This window comes from Phoenix dactylifera, chromosome 16, assembly GCF_009389715.1.
Source record: "Phoenix dactylifera cultivar Barhee BC4 chromosome 16, palm_55x_up_171113_PBpolish2nd_filt_p, whole genome shotgun sequence".
NCBI lineage: Eukaryota > Viridiplantae > Streptophyta > Magnoliopsida > Arecales > Arecaceae > Phoenix > Phoenix dactylifera.
Window position 1 is genome coordinate 10,659,649 of NC_052407.1, and position 16,974 is coordinate 10,676,622.

Here is a 16,974-nt window from a genome sequence, read left to right on the forward strand (position 1 = left end):
GATATTTCCATATAATTTGCAGATTAGCAGTTAAAGATTATGCTACAGCTGAACTATTAACTGAAACTCATATTCATGCACGTATTGAAATAGCTTTAATAGGATTAATTCTTCACATTACAAATTAGCAGATAATTAAGACAATCCAACATTGAAATAGCTGAACTGCAATACGACATTTCTCCTAAAGGAATATGAAGTTAGTATCAATTATCCAACATCATGCATCGAACTAAGCATAAGATTTATCTGGTAAGAGAGAAGAAAGAATTTTCTTCAACCTGACCAACTTGAATCTCTCAAAATAAAATATAGAGAATATTAAGAATTTCTGAAAGCGGGGTGTTAATCCCTTTACTTTCATTAAGGACGAGTAAAACCATTATACAGGTTCCCTATTGTTACTAGTGAGGCCTGTCCCTTTTGGAATCCAGTACAGATATTTTTTTTCTAATGAAAAGAGGTTATAGTTTTCCCCAGTAGAAATTATCACAGAAAAGCTAAATCTTTCTAAAGCTAGATCTCCACATCTACATCAACTTTGTCTGATATTGTGCGACCTAATTTCTTCCAGATTAAAAAATATGCATGGTCAGTGTTTTATCGAAAAGAAATTTTCTTTTTTGACCGGCCCATTTTGAGGCCCAAATCTTGTCATCAACCCATGTCAGATGGGTATAACAAATGTCTTGAAGGTGGTTGTATCCTCATACATCTCAAATTCCCAATTTCAAGAAAAGAATACCTTAATAGGACGTTGTACAACCAAATTATTGCCTTCAGAAGTTTAAACACACAATTTAGCCTCAGATGTAGTGGGTCTTGCTCTTAAACCCTGTACAGACCTACCCAAAGTAGTCCACCAGTAGTCTCGTGATCGACTTGGATCAAAGATGATAATGATAAATGATGATGTATTACCAAGGGTAATGGTCAAGAAATGCTGATCCAGTCCATACCGGCCGGTTCAGCCCATATCGAACCGATCTGGTCTCTGACCGAGTCGGTTTGGACAGAGAAAACGATTCCGACCCTGGCTGGTACAAGAGCGAACCGGATAGAACTGGACCGGTTTCGTCTGATTCGATCTGCCACAGCGCGTCGCGCGCGCTGTGACCTTTTTTGGCTAGTTCAGTACCAGTCCAAACCGATACGGTGGTCGATCGATACGCCTATCGATACTGGTTCGGCGATCCTTGGTAATTGTAACTTGTACTCCAAAAACTTTTAAATTAACATAAGATATAAATCATTCCTTGAGATAGAAATATCTAATTTTCTGCCACCATCCATCTGAATGTCATTATCTTCCATGCCGGCACATTTATATAGTCAAGACTAACAATCTAGCATAGTGGGGAATTAACTAGAGACTCAAGTAACAAATTTCTTATTTCCTTGAATAGAAGCAATAGATTTTTGACAAAATAAAATGTACACAAGAAGCAATATCGAAAAAAATAACAAACTTAGAAATGTGGATCGGACTAGAATGATAAAACCCGCATGTCATTGAGATGCAGATATATGCATGAAAACAAGGCATTGAAGTAACAAGAAACAATCTTTGCTGTAGTTTCCTATGCAAGATCCAACAAAGGTACCAGAAAGAAGACAAAGTAAATAACCAGCAACCTGAGTAGTTTTACCGCAACCAGTCGCACCAGAAATCAGCACCACCTGGATATTAACGAACAGAAAAATGAAGAATTGTCATCAGCTATGTACAAAGTTCAAAAAATCAACCCTTCTACATATTCTAAAACTAATATAAAAAGAAAAAAGTATAACCTCAGGCCGCTCAGGCAATAAAATGTTAAAAAATACTCAAAGAAGTTGCCAGTTAAATAAAACTGTGAAACAGCAACATCATGAATTTGTTTAAGTGAGATCAATAAATTTTGTCCTTACCCACAGAACTATTCACCCTTTGATACTTGAATTGTGATGTTGCTCTAAATTAATGGCTTATTCATCTCGGTTGCTACATAAGCTTGTGAAAGCTAGTGTAGATGCGCATGCTATGTTATATATGTGGACTTTATTGAGTAAAGTAATTAAATATTAAGTACATATTTATTAGTTATTGATGCACCACATGTACAATTTAGTAAATTTATGTAACACCACTATGTAATCTTTTAGATAGTGTAATCTGAAGGGATGAGCATCTTTTAGATTCCTTTTGGTAAAACAAAACACTATTGTTTCAGGATTTATTCATATAGAAGAATTACCCATCAAAAACTAGGTTAAATTGGTGGCATGATCAATTTGAGAGGTTTGGACATTCAAGGTTGAACTTCATAAAAAACGAGGATAGATAGCAACAGGAATAGAGGGACCTGGTTAGTTTCCAATGTTGATGTGATGACATCCTTGAAGGATGCAATTGGAAGTTTAGCTCTGTCTTCCATGATCTGCATATATATCCATTCATAGTTTGTCAAATCAAAACCTTGAACAGCTGTCTACAACACATCACATGAGATAAGAAGCAGAAGAACTTGGAATTTCCAATTAAGTTTGGCATAAGGGGATAACCTTTTTCAGCTGTGCAGACCCATTTATCTTAGATGTAAGCTGATCCACCTTCTTTGCAATTTCAGACTTGTGCATTGATGGTTTGAAAAAGCTACTATCTTGCTTCCATTGCCGTTTACCGGCCTTTTTGCTAGAACTCCTGAGTGCTTCTTCCCTCAACTCCCCATCATCAGGAGGAAAACGTGTAAATAGGTCCCGTAAGACATTTTTTGTTTCTTCTGAAAATTTCAAGCAAGTAACAGTCTCTTCTTCATTCTTAATAGCTCCCTGTTTCTTTCTGTTTTTGTATACAGAAAGACATCTACGTTCTCCATACCTATCAAAATTTAAGTTGATAAGTCAATTTAAAGTTTGATTAGCAATCTTCCACAATACAAGTTGGCTTATGGAATACAAGAGATAATGCATCCAAATCTATCATCCTCCCATCCAAGGTTCGCAAGATCCGCAATACCGGAACCAGCACCTATGCCGGTAGGCTGGCGGTACAGTACGGTATACCACCATACCGTGTCGTTCTGGTGTGAACCGATGGAAACCAGCAAGAGAGGGGGAGAGGAAGAAGGAGAGAGAGAAAAAGAGAGAGAGGGAGGGAGGGGGAGAAAGGGAGAGAGGGAGCATAAAAGCATAGTGGAGAGAGAGAGAGAGAGAGAGAGGTGGAGGGAGGGGGCGAAAGAGAAGGAAAGAAAGGAAAAGAGAGAGAGAGAGAGAGAGAGGGTGGGAGGGAGAGAGAGGGAGAGGATGGCAGTGAGCGGTGGCTACCGGAACAAGGCTAAGAGAGGGGGAAGAGAGGACATTTGAAACCCCTATTTCGAAAAGAAACAAAGGCTTTGGCCCCTTTTTATATTTTTTTGATTTTTTTAAGTGAAATCGGCAGCCACTATTCTGAAAGCTCTCTCTCCCCTTCTCCTTCAGCCCTGCTCCAATAGCCATGCCTTACCGCCACCCTCTCCTCTCTCTCCCTCTCTCTCTCTCTCTCGTCCTCTCTTTCCTTCTCCCTCGCCATTTTCTCGATTTCATTGTTGGAACCATCCCGCTCTGCTCCTGGTACGGCTCAATACGCCCCGAACTGGACAATTCGGGACGGTTCCACCTTCCTTGCTTCCACGTATAAAATCAGAATGCCAATTTGCATATGGAGAAAACACATGGATTATTTCCAAATAGATGCACAATCTCCGTTTCAAAATTGATATTGTAAAAAATACACAGAATTTGTGTTTATAGAAGCAGGTTATGTCCTAGACAGGTTTAAAGCACTAACCAAAGGTCCATCAAAAAGTAACACCAAGAATAATAGACACATGCATTTGAGGTGGCAGAAGCAAGTGAAGGAGTCGCTGTTAAAGGGGTAAGACTTTCATTAAATTGAGCCTATATCAAAGGTTGGCCTCGAGCGTCCTTCTAGTTTCATGTGTGAAGGGACTTTAGAAGATGCACTATTATATTTAGTCATAAATCACACAGTTGTCAAATCACTCATATTGTCATAGGCAGTGACCCTTGTAAAAGAATAGGTGAAACACATACAGAATTAGGTGGGAACTTGAAGTTTTATACATGCATATATAAATAGATACATACATGAATGCATGCACATATATATATAAACATATACATACATACATATATATATATATTGATGGAGGATGTTGGCAGCAGCCATTGAAAACCTATAAAAGGCATCCTAAAGCTGGTTCTAATGCTCAAGCCTTGATTTAGAATGTGTTGGATGATGTGGAGTTAGGGTTATTTTTCTAATTGTCCAGATTTTCTGGACATGGGCAATATGGTTCATGGCTTGTATATTAGGTCTATTGTATCTTGGGGCTTTAGTTATGGTCTTTAGTTGGGTTTTATTAGTCAACATTACAGATTTGTTATTTGTAGTCCAAGTCCTAGTAGGAGTATGAGTACTAGAACTCTATAAATAGGGACGTATTCTCTCATTAAAAAAGCAGTCAAAATTTTAGAGAATTTTTCTAAGCAATTATACTTTCTTTTAGAGTTGTGTGATGCAATTCTGACCATAGGTGTGATGCTTACAAAATTCTCTCTTTCTTCTTCTTCTCTTTAATTACAGCACTCTAAAATCTCAAATTCAGATCTGATTCCATCCCCACTAAACCCTTGCAACCAAAAGCAACAAAATCCATAGCACCCATCCATCAATTAGCCTTCACATTCACAAAACAAACAATTTTGTTATTCCTGTTTTTCTACTTCCAACTCACATAAAACCCTCAAAATCCATCTTTTTGACTCTAGTTTACAACCAAGTCGCCCCCATCCATATACCAACATAAACCCTAGCTTCTTACACAATTACCTAATGTTTTATTCCAAAACAACCCACTAAGCATCCCTAAGTTTCCCTAATCAAGGCTTCCTACATCACTCATACATACACGTGCACATAAAAAATTGAAGTTTCATACCATTAACAATGATCTATACTGCAACAAATTACTAGAAACCAAAATTAATGTATTTTGGTGGCCTCTAATTATACATCAACTGAGTATAAAAACGAGTGGTATCAATAGCACTAGTGTGCTAAAATATGATGGGACACATAAATTTATGTTAAATTTGTAATTATATTTTGCATACAGAAAATAAAGAAATATCTTTCATTCAAGAAGGAAAAGGAGAAGATGGAGAATTTTATGATCACAATATCTCATTAACCAATAATGTATGGATTAATTGACTCACTTTTAAATTATATACTTCAATTGATTCTATCTAAAACATTATTTAGAGAGAATCAAATAGGAGGCAAGTCACTTTATCACCATACTATAAAAACAAGAGTTAGAGCTACTGGTCTGCTGTTAAATAGTCAACCACAAAGCTGCAGGCTGAGCATCAGATGGCCTTTAAGCACCAAGGTGGGACCAAATTCCTGCTTGATAACTACGAAAGTGGCAAATGAATAGGTGGCTGCCTTTGACAATATCAACAAATCATAGGCAAAAACATAGTGGTTCCAAAGTGACTAACAGTTGAAAACATTGAACAACTATCTAAGATGCACTAGACTCAGAAAGAAAAGAGGGGAAGATGGAAAGTTGAATATTGAAAACTTCATCCACAAATCTAGCATATAATACAAGACAGCCAAAACCATGAGACTGTCTGTCAATGAGTATGAATTTTCTTAGAACTTTATGGTGGATTTGACTTTTTTAAGCATATTTGAGGTGCAAAGTGCCCGATTATCTTATCATCATTATTTCTACTCTTTTGAGATTATTACAATCTTCTAACATTTAGTTGATTTACATGTTAAAAAGTATAGTTGATTAGCATTATGGATTTCTTTGCTTACACGATTAAGCTGTGGAATGATATAGGTAAGTAGTCTGAGGATCCCATACCAACCATAAATGAAACATTAAAATTCCCAGACTAGAGAGGATCTCCCATACCAACCATGCATGAAACATTAAAATTAGCAAAGTCCCAGACTAGAGGATCTCCCATACCAACCATGCATGAGACATTAAAATTAGCAAAGTCCTAGACTTGAGGATCATCTTGCATGTATGTAATTATGTGTATATCCATCCATCCAAACATACGTACATACATACATATAGACAAAGAATAAAGTAAAATGAAATGGACTCCTTCCTGAATTAAGACCACAAATTTTAATATACAAGTATTTAAGTTAAAATTTTCCAAAATTGAAGGAATGCAAAGTTTGCAAAGATTCCCAACACATATGCAAGAAGGTTCAAAGTTAGCAGGAAAATCAAACTTCAGGGAAAATAAAGATAAGAAATATGCTTCATCACTAAACCCAAAGTGTGACAATGAAATCAAAGATTCTGGTGTAAGCCAGGGACTGCATTGTAGAAATAAACAAAACATGTTATTGCTCAAAGGTGTGGTTATGTATGACATCTTCCATTTCGAAATTGCCAAAAGTACTCTAACACTCACCCAGAACTTTTTGATATCATACCAATTTTTCTGCACATTTCATGAATTGCAGCTCGTTCATGCTTCGACAAACCAGGTTCAAATGTGTAAACTGCAAGGCAAAGTTTGCATCATACAAACAAGATGGTAATCTAAAATATGGACTTGAGAAGTAGACTTGTATAATAAGCTATCTCAAAGACTAAAATCTCTATATAGAATGGCAATCCTCATAAACTCAAGCATTATGATGCATATGCATATGAAATTATTCACTAACTGATGGTCTAAGGAAAACTAGTAGCATAGGTGTTATCAGAGGTCAAACTAAGGACAGCCATACTAAATGTGATACAACAACAGATCTTTTTCAAATTTGCAAGAAAAAAAGAGGATTTAGAAAATTGATCCACACATGCAACAAAAAAAGGAAAAAGAAGTAATAAAAATTAAAAATAGAACATACTCAAAAGAAACTCAAACTGAGAAAAACAAAAAGGATATGCAGGATTGGTGTGCAGCCTACTGTGCATCATGATTATGTCCAAAGACAGAATAATCAACTGAAAATTTCTATTAGACTAAAACTGGACTATAGCCTAATGGTTGCAGCCCTCTACTTGGAAGAAGTTCTATGCTTAATTCTGAGAAGTGTTTCCTAAGAGTTTGGCTTAGGTAATTCTCATGGGTTATACCCTCACCACTATTCTCAGTATATATGAATAAATTCATATCAATCCAAATACAAAGGAACAAATACAGTTCTGGCAAAGAGTAGAATGGTCCCAGGACCTCATCAACCCTACTTCAACCAAAATCTAGGTTACAAGCATTATATTAAAGCATAGTCTACCGAATCGGGCCGAACCAAGCTGAACCGCCCGATTCACCCCATATTGAACCAAACTGATGCGAAACCAGCATGATTCGGAGCTTTTTTTGGCTAAATGACGAGAACCGCTACGAACTAGATAGTTTTAACCGGTTCAGGCCTCTGGAGGCTTCTCAGGTCTTATTTTCATTTTTCTTTTCAAACCCCACCCCACCCCAACCCAACCCCCCGCCCCCCCAACAATTTTGCCAAAAAGCAGGTGATTTCAACAATAAAGAAAGATCCAACCCAAAACAAGGTAAGGTGGCTCTCTCCCACTCATTTCTTCTTTTTTTCTCTCTTTAACATCAAAAAATGCCCAAAAAATAAGAAAATAAGGAGAAATTATGCCAAAATTTTTGAATTTGGTATGATTTCATGATATGTTGTAGATCTACGGGTGATTTCCACAATGATACTAAAACCTTTAATTTTCATTAAATCTATATTTTTAAATTTAAAAATATATTCTTGGATTAAAAATTAAAAATAAAATAAAATCCAAAAAATAACTGTAAAATTAGAAGTTTGTTTAGGGGCATACAAGCTACTCTCAACAAAAATTTAGTATCTATTTATTCAAATTTGGATATTATCATACGTACAATGGCTTAGGCCCAAATTTGAATAAAATTAAAAAATAAGTAACCTTCGACGCATACCCATAGGCTGAGAAAAAACTATATAGCAACCATGGTAGAATTTTACATAGATCTAAGCACAAATTAATATGCTGAAATTTTTGCATTTAAAAATTATTTTAATTTAAAAAATTATTGAAAATATATAATAAATAAAAAAATATGAAAATTAGTACTACGTGTTAAATAATTCAAAAGTAGTTTCTGAAGTACAGAATATATTTTTATAAATTTTTGATAACTAAAATTATTTTAAATTTAGATAATATTAAAAATATATAAATAACATAAAAAATAAAAAAATAGTACTACGTATTAGATAATTCAAAAGTATTTTCTAAAGTAGAAAATATATTTTTTAATCATAATAAAAATTTTACTATTTTTAAATAATTAACAACTAGCATGTTTGATAAATCTATAGAGATGGATCAATCGAGAAAAAAAGACCCAAAGAGTGATATTAGTTAGAATCAAAAAAAAAAGTGTTCTTAAATTAGCACCGCTAAAGGCACAACTGGTGCAACACTTAAGAGATGAGAAATAATCAGATTGAAGCAGCATCTGGTTGGTGGTTATCCCAACGTATCTATGTACCCGAAAATACTCACAGGAGGTCTGACAACTGATAAAAAAGCACTTTGCTGATTTCAAAGCAACAAAGAAGAGGATTGCACAAAAGAAGGCAAAGGTAGACCACCGAAAAGCAGAGCTATATTCTTATTACTCTAGGGAGTCAAAGGAGGCCTCCGCTCTAAATGATGAGGCACAAATCCAAGTTGTCATTCAGGCGAGCTTAGATTATCAGTGGTAGTAGGATGAGGTAGCCAGACATAAGGCTCGGTTTGAGCCCCCACACTACGAGTCGGACTTTGATTCCAAAACCGAAGAGGTAGATTCACAGTTCAAGAGGAACTTTTCAATCAAGAAGGCCATCAATAGAGATGGTAGCTGTATTGCATCTATGTTGGATACTTTTGGCAGCATGAAAAAGTTCTCTAGAGAGATTCCACTAAGAGCCACCATCCCTGATCTATATCCATATACCTTTCCTAGTAGAAATTTGAAGCAGCAGAGAGTTGATATCATGCTGAAAAAGGATAAGATAAAGGATATATGAAAAGTTATTGGATTTTGATTCTACTTCAGCCATATTCCAGCGAATATGGCAGACAACACGTATTATAGATCTGTCATTTCCTCTATATAGGCTACCGATCGGGTGTAGATCCTTTAAGACTGAAGAATATCGATGGCGAGCTTCTTGACAACAATAAGAAGCTACAGAAATAGATTGTCTCATACCAAAATAAGTGGCCTACATATGGATCAACGGTAATGTGTGATGGTTGGATCAATCCTACCAGATAGTGCATCATCTTCTTAACATACTGTGACACAAAAACTTTCTTCCAGAAGTTAGTTGATACTTTCGTTCAGGTGCACGCCACCATGTACATCCTCGGAAAGATGAAGGTGATTAATCGATTGGAAAGAAAAATGTCGTTTGGGTCATCACTAATAACAGACCACAATATAAAGTTGCCAACAAAATCTTGATGGAACGGCAACCACATTTTCTGGACCCCATATACTACACATGATATCAACCTCGTACTAATGAAGATTGGGAAGATTCATAGAGTACAGCAGATAGTAGAGATAGCCTAGTCCATCACCAATTTTATTTATAACCATACATGAATCCTATAACTAATGAGAAGGTACGCAAGGTGAAGACCTTGAGATCAGATATGGTGCAATTTGCTACTAACTACATATCACTTGATAGCCTCCTTAAAAGGAAAGTAGACCTGCGTCAGATGTTTGACGATATCGCATGGACGAAGAGCATATTTGCAAGGGTTGGCATTGAAGGACACCATGTGGAGAACTTGGTGACAAGGTAGACGTTCTAACAATAGGCCGAGAAGATAGCGAAGGCTATCAGCCATTATATGAAGTTCTTCGGATCATGGATAGCGAGAGATAACCCCACATGGACTTTCTATATTATATGATGTAGAGGGCAAAAATTCAGATCAAGGAGGCAAATCCAAAGCATGCACAAGAGTACATCAACATCATTGAGCAAATGTGGGATTACCAAATGGATAGAAAGTTACATCTAGTAGGTAAGTAAAAACATTAAAAATTTGATTGCCTCTGTACTTGTAAAATTTTACTAAAATAATTATAAACTCTATATGCAGCTTATTACCTAAACCTGAGATTCTAGTACACCGTACCTAGGACCGATATGGACGAGGCACTTATGACTGCCCTATATAATGTGATCTATAAGATGGAGCCTGATCTAAAAACGATGACTTTATGTCCATTAGAGATAAGTTAACTTAAGTGGCATGCGTAAGTTAACTCGTGTCTTTAACCGGTCTCTTTTTAAAGACGAAAATATTTAGGAAGGACACTAACAACTTTGGAGTCTCAACAACTGTTATAAGTATGAAAACTATAAATCCAAATATATTACATATCAACAACAACTATTACTTGATGTTTTATAGTTAGTAATGTGATACTATCTTATGTGTAATTTTCTTCAATGCTTGAAGATGAATAGTGGATTCATTTTGGTCTGTTGGCATGAAGTCTTAAGTGGCTAGCCATCCGAATCCTCTCCAAGATGGTCTTCTTGAGTAGTTGTGAGCACAATTGATCCACCTTTGCCTTCATCCACAGCCAAAGGAATCGTTAGATATAGAGATGCCTCAACAACTTTGTATATATCCACTACAATCTGAAGTTAAGGTTGAAGTATATCCGGAAGAAGTAGAGTTGAAGTACACGGATCTAATCAATAATGCTTTTGTTCAGGATGAGGATGATCCCATGATTGGAAGGCTTGTAAGCCAATAGTAGGAGCCAGAGCTCGATGAGCCAAGATCGCCTCTACAACTGGACAATTTCATAGCCAGCGAGGCTAGGATGGATGCAGAGCAATGGGCAGATCACAACATGCAGCACATGCTTCCTAGCTAATGAACTACAGCCACAAGGGTTAGTGAAAAGCCATCATCACATAACTCCGTGTCCGAGATATCCTCCTAGAAATATGACCAAGAGTTGCTTAACAAGACCGCCACACGATCCGATCAACTCAATCAGAAGGACAATGTCTATGCTCCCATCATAGCCAGGTAGAGAGGGGCATAAAAAAAAACAGGCACCTGCTCAGCATTACCAGAAAAAAAAAAGGCAGTTGCAGCCCTAATGGAGAAAGTAAAGGATTCAATTCGCTCAGACTTAGACTAGGCAAAGCAATGATAACAATTCTGATGATTATAAATCTAGTGGCCAGGGAGGAAGTAGAGAACATGAGATCATTTATAAGACACGGCCACAGGATAGTTTTCGAGTCACTAGTGAGTTCTAGTTTACGCATGCCACATAGAGTACAAATTACGGTGCACGAGCTGGTAGATCCTGCAAGAATACGATTGCATACAGAAGACGGACTTTTCGAGGTTGTTCAAAAGGACACGATATAGTTACAGATGATCTCGCACATAGGGTAGAATTTATAAACGTATCATATTCCGAGTTGTATGCTAAATTTTATTACTGACAACTACAGGTAGCCTATGATCCATATAGATATAGATATGGTGTATCTGTGGCATCATCTTCCAGTTGTTACTATCCTACGTAGCCGGGAGCACCTTACAGATCGGACTTTGCTACCAGCATATTCAAATAGACCCCTCCACGGCCGTATTATCAATCAGAGTATACATTCCAAAGCCAGAGCTTAAGTAAAAGATCCAAGACCGATTATAATCTAAAGCGCGTATCTTACGAAATGAGTGTACAGGGCTACAGCACCACTTGGTTCGAGGGATGGGCTAATGTGCCTTATGATTGTGCTAATGATCCCGATATCTATGAGAGACATCACCACTCGACGAGATTTTAGATGTTGGTATGTATGCGTACTTTAAATACATCTAATTGATTGTATCATTGAATATTTTGTATTTCATTAATTAATTTTAGCATATTTCATTTTGCTTCTCACGAAGTTAGGATTTCTGGCTTTTTCCTTTATATTTTGATTTTGACCTGATACTCACACAAAAAGCTGAAGGTAGCAAACCTAATAGCACAAATTTGCCAACTTTTTGCCTTCCCAAGGTAGCATTGTCTCAAAGGAATGCCACAATAATGCAGAAAATTTCTCCAAGAAGTATCATTCAAGGTGTATCAGATGATAAAAAATCAAAAGACATTAAAAAATATCAAATGAGACTTAAAATCATTCAAAAAATAAAAATAATTACTTTTTATTAAATCTTAAAAAAATAAAAAACAAAAAAATGGCGTGTTGGTTCCAAACTGGCATGTACACCGTACCATATGTTGGTACGGTACTGAACCAATGCCGTGCTGAACCAGAAGCCGACTTCTATAGGTCACAGTATCAGTTTGGTTAACCTTGTATCAAAGCATACATAAATAAGCTTGAGAGTCACTTTTAAATGGAGTATCTAAGTCACATGTGGAATCTATATAACCTAACCATTGGAATAATCAACATGACATGCAAATAAATATTGACATGGTATCTAAATTACAGCAATTCCATATGAGCACACGGCAACAATTAAAATTTCTAAAAGCCAGCCTATGCCATTGCATGAGATCCTTTAATCATAGTCAACTGGACTCCAAGCTTTAGATCCCATGAGCCATGAATTCTGCAGCTTTCTTGCATGCTTTATTTAGCAGATGACCAAGATCTCCATCACAGCAAATTCATGTTAAAAAAGTTGATATTACATGATGTAAGTTAGAGTTATCACAAAGATGTTCTTACACAGCCACATTATTGATGCAAAAGGGTGCAATACAACATCAAAACCGAACTAAGAAAAAGCAATTAAAAAAAGCCCGCAAAACTAAATTTCAGTTAACATATCTCTTAAACTAAAATATAGTGTTATTGCTGTGGTTTTCCAAGAATTGTTGTAGCTCTGTGACTCATACAAGTAGTAAGAAAATCTACCCAAATCATTCAAAGAAGTAACTCTTGCTCACTTTCAATCAGATAACACTATAACACGGTAGATTGGTATGGATCCTAGTGACATCTAACTAACAGGATTTAGGTCCTACTCTATTAACAACTCCAGAATTCCACGTGGTGTTCTAACCTTACTTTATCCAAGACTGGAATGAGGACACTTGAGCTGACTTCTAGCTAACAAGCCAGCCAATAAATGCTAATGTCATGCTGACACCACTTTCCATAAGAATATCCTGTTCTTTATTGACAAAAGTGGCCATTATGCTTTCATTGCAATATTGGAGATAAGTTACGGGCTCCCCCTAACTAACTCTTTGGGTTACAGGAAGGAAAGGAAACTCAGTATAACAGAATAATAGTCTTTGCCACATTAGTAAGTCAGCCTACAAGTTTCATGAGCTTCAGTTGCGGAGGCAATATACCGTAAAGCAACAAGCCAACGACAAATGGCTGAAACATTGGCCAGAATTTGTGTTACATGCCACGGCAGGGTAGTTCCAACCTATAGATAAGTGAAACAGATTCCAAGAGGTAACTCCACTCCGCGGAGTATAAACTTCACCTCAGCCTCTAACAAATTCCATCCTTCGAATACGTCAGCACATGCCACAATATGGCTGCCTGCCTCAGCCCATATAATGCTTCCCAGTCCGCACTAGTAGGTGAGACAATTGCAAGATTCATCACGGACACAACTCAACTAAACTTTATAGCTGGAAAGATCCCATTCTCATGATGTAGATCGTCTCGGTGCAGATGAGACATGGAGAGGATTCCTTAGGTAGTTCCCAAACAGAGGAGGTTGCCCAATAAGGAGAAATTCAGAACTGATCTATGTAGTGTTTAAATTTCCTGTCCCACAATACACCAAAACAAGTCCTTTATAGAGATGGTTGTCTAAATCTACTGGAGGAAACAAGAAAAAAAGGTAGGTCGACTAGGGAGGTGAAGATAAGCTTCAGGACTAATGATTGTCGTACCAACCCGAACCAACACTGACCTAGAATGGGTCAGCAAGTCAGGTCAATTCAGCTATAAATTCATCTCCCTCACCCCGTTCGATGGCTCTTGAAGGGCTCTCCCGTTCGTGTTCGATGCTTTGAGGGTCTCCTTCACTGCCAGATGCCATTCGTTTAACCGGTAACCTCCCCCCTCTCTCCCCCCTTGCATCCATGATGGCTCCCTCCTTTGTTGCTGCCACTTCTCCATCGGAAAGAGCTAGGGTTCGAAAAAATTGGGGATTCTTCTCCCAATCTCTATTTCTCTCACTTTCCCCTCTCCCATGTCCACGGCTTCCGGCTGCCACCGCTTCTTCGCCACTAGGAAAAGATAGGGTTCAAAATAGAGGTTTCTTCTCCCCATCTCTCTCTCCCCCGCGTCCACGGCGGCCCTCCCACCCAGATTTTGGCCCTCCTCCCTTTCTCCCCCTTCCTCACTCCCTCCCTCCCACCCTCTCTCTCCCTCTCTCTCCCTCCCCCTCTCCTCCTCCTTATCCGTATTTTCAGTATGCCTTAGTGCAGCAAGTACAAAATCATATTGTACTGAACTGGTCATCAATTGGTACGATCTTGGGCACCAGTTCGGCAAACCTGGCTTAGGACTACTCCACAAAAAAGGAGGAGCCCGATGATGGTGACAAATATGGGTAGCAGTCTCGAAAACATAGGTGGCACCTGGAGCAATTCAATCTAAAATATTATGATGGACATGGAAACATTTCCATAGAAAACTATCTTGGATAGATACCGCATAACCACAACATATTACAAATCTAACCTGGTGAATCTTGAATGAACAAGGCAAGGCTGTGATCCACCACTTTAGTTGTGATATTATGGTTCTTTAAGTATGACCAGATTGATCTTCCAAAACAAATTGATGGTGGAGTGCATGTACGTGCGTGTGACTGATCAACAACCTCTCAAGAAAAATACTTGAAGTGTCATTCCACCAACAAATGAGTAGGATGGGTGAATTAACAGTGGATAAGTGTTTTGACCAATTCAAACTACCAAACACAACATACTATCTCGATAGTCTCCCTGCAATATCTACAAGTGTGTCAATATTAGCACCAAACCCACCTGCATAATAGTTTTTGAAACTACATGTCAGAACCCATGTCCACCAAAGTCCAATGCTTTAGATGTTTTCCACACTTTTTAATACTTCTTCTACTCCATACTGGATGGTCAATAATTTTAGAGGGAGAGGCTTCTTAGTACATCAATGACATTCTAAACATCAGCATAACCCGTAATTCAACTTCTCAGTGCATAAGCCGTCTATTGATAATTAAGATATTATTAAGCGAGTTGCTTGACCAAAAAGTACTAAAATATTACTGAAGTCAATAAATCATTCTCATCACTCAAGCATATATCCATAAAATTTCATCACAGAAAGTGGGATGCACTTCTTTGCAATTTACAACCAGTATCCTCATTTTCCCACCACTAACTAGAAGGAATTCACTTTTCTGACTCCCCCTCTCAATAACACAATTTAACCCATAATATGCCAAATGCCCACATGACCAAATGTTTAATTTCTTAATTCAAACGCTATACGAGCATCCAGAAGATTATCATGCAACTAATAAAACAGGGAAGAAACAACAAAAAGAACTATACCCAATTAATTATCCAGTACACAGCCAAAGTAAGAAAGATACACTCCATCAAACAAATAAAAGAAACAAAAATAGCAAGCAAGAATCTATACCAGCAAAATATACTTAGTACCCGCAAAGCTACAAAAACCCCATCAAAACTCACCAAAAAAAAAAACTCTGAAATAAGTATTCGAGTAACTCGTAAGGCCCAAACTTTCCGGACTTCCTTGGTTGAATTCAAAACCCAATACCAAATCCAGCCAACCAAGTATAAGAAAAATTACATACAGAATCAAAAATCGAACTTTTTCTTTTAGAAAGAGATAAGGAGAGGACCTTTCGCATCTGAGACTCGGAACTCCTCGAGGATTTTGCCTATTTGAATGCGGGTGGCCTCGGTGACGACGACCGGCTGCTGCTCCCCTCCATTCCCCTTCTTCTGCCCCTTCCTCCCCATCTTTCTCGCCTCCTCTCTCCCTCTTCTTCTTCGCTTCTACTTCGCCACTGAGGCGAGCGCGAGAGGGAGAGTGGGAGCTCCGAGAGTCTCGCCTGCTTGGTTCTCGGCTTCTTCGAATTCGAGGGTTTCTACGGCCCCCCAGTCGTCGTCTCTAGAGAACAAGGAGGGCTCTCTCTCTCTCTCCCGACCTTTTATATGTGGAGAAAGAGAGCCCTAAAGAGGGGACAGAAAACCGTGATGAATAGGGATTGCACAGCGGACCGGGCCGGTCTGGACCGGAAATACCCACCGGCTCGATCCCCCCTCCTTCCAGTCTTCAAATCTTTTTTCATTTATGGGAGGACCATGCCAAGCTCGGGCTCGGCTCAAGATAAAATTAAACTAAGTCGGATCTGGATCCGATCCGGCCTGAACTTCAGGCTTGAGCCCGTTACTTACTCGGACTTGAATTAAACATTTGGTCTAGCTCGAGCATTGGAACATGTTTGCAGTTTCATTCTGCTATCTATTAACAAGCATAGCAAAACATGCATGGCAGCAACAAATCCTCTATCATAAGCATTTGTCGCAATAAAGATCTAGGATGTCCCTGTTCAACATTTTGTCCCACACTTTATTTACTTTTGTGTATGTCTTAAGAGACCAACACTGATTGGCGTTTTAGATGAGCATCAATCTCATTTCTTTTTATTGCATGACGGGCCATGATGCATGCCAATATCAATGCCTTCTCCAGGTTCCTCCAAGTAAGCCCCTCTCCAGAACATGACTCTCTCTTCATACAAAGAGAACCCATGTTATTGTTTGCCAAGTAATTGCCACACATCCCTGTTGGTATTTAGTAAAATTGTTGAAAGCAATCACTCA

At 37.9% G+C, this 16,974-nt stretch overlaps 1 protein-coding gene across 3 annotated transcripts in view; it reads right to left on the minus strand.

Moving 5' to 3' along the window:
* The window catches only part of LOC103719298 (DExH-box ATP-dependent RNA helicase DExH6-like), a 30,100-nt gene extending 13,827 nt beyond the window's left edge, over window positions 1–16,273 (minus strand). The window contains exons 1-5 of one of the 3 annotated variants that reach the window (XM_008808480.4): window positions 15,987–16,271; window positions 6,499–6,589; window positions 2,545–2,860; window positions 2,346–2,420; window positions 1,636–1,680 (exon numbers count right to left, since the gene is read on the minus strand). In XM_008808480.4, the coding sequence (XP_008806702.2) occupies window positions 1,636–1,680; window positions 2,346–2,420; window positions 2,545–2,860; window positions 6,499–6,589; window positions 15,987–16,107 (648 nt within the window). In that variant the 5' untranslated portion in view covers window positions 16,108–16,271. Of the gene's footprint in view, window positions 1–1,635; window positions 1,681–2,345; window positions 2,421–2,544; window positions 2,861–6,498; window positions 6,590–15,986 lie in introns of those variants that run through there. The other 2 variants (XM_008808481.4, XM_008808482.4) reach the window with 2 other exon arrangements.
* Between the last annotated feature and the right edge of the window lie 701 nt (window positions 16,274–16,974).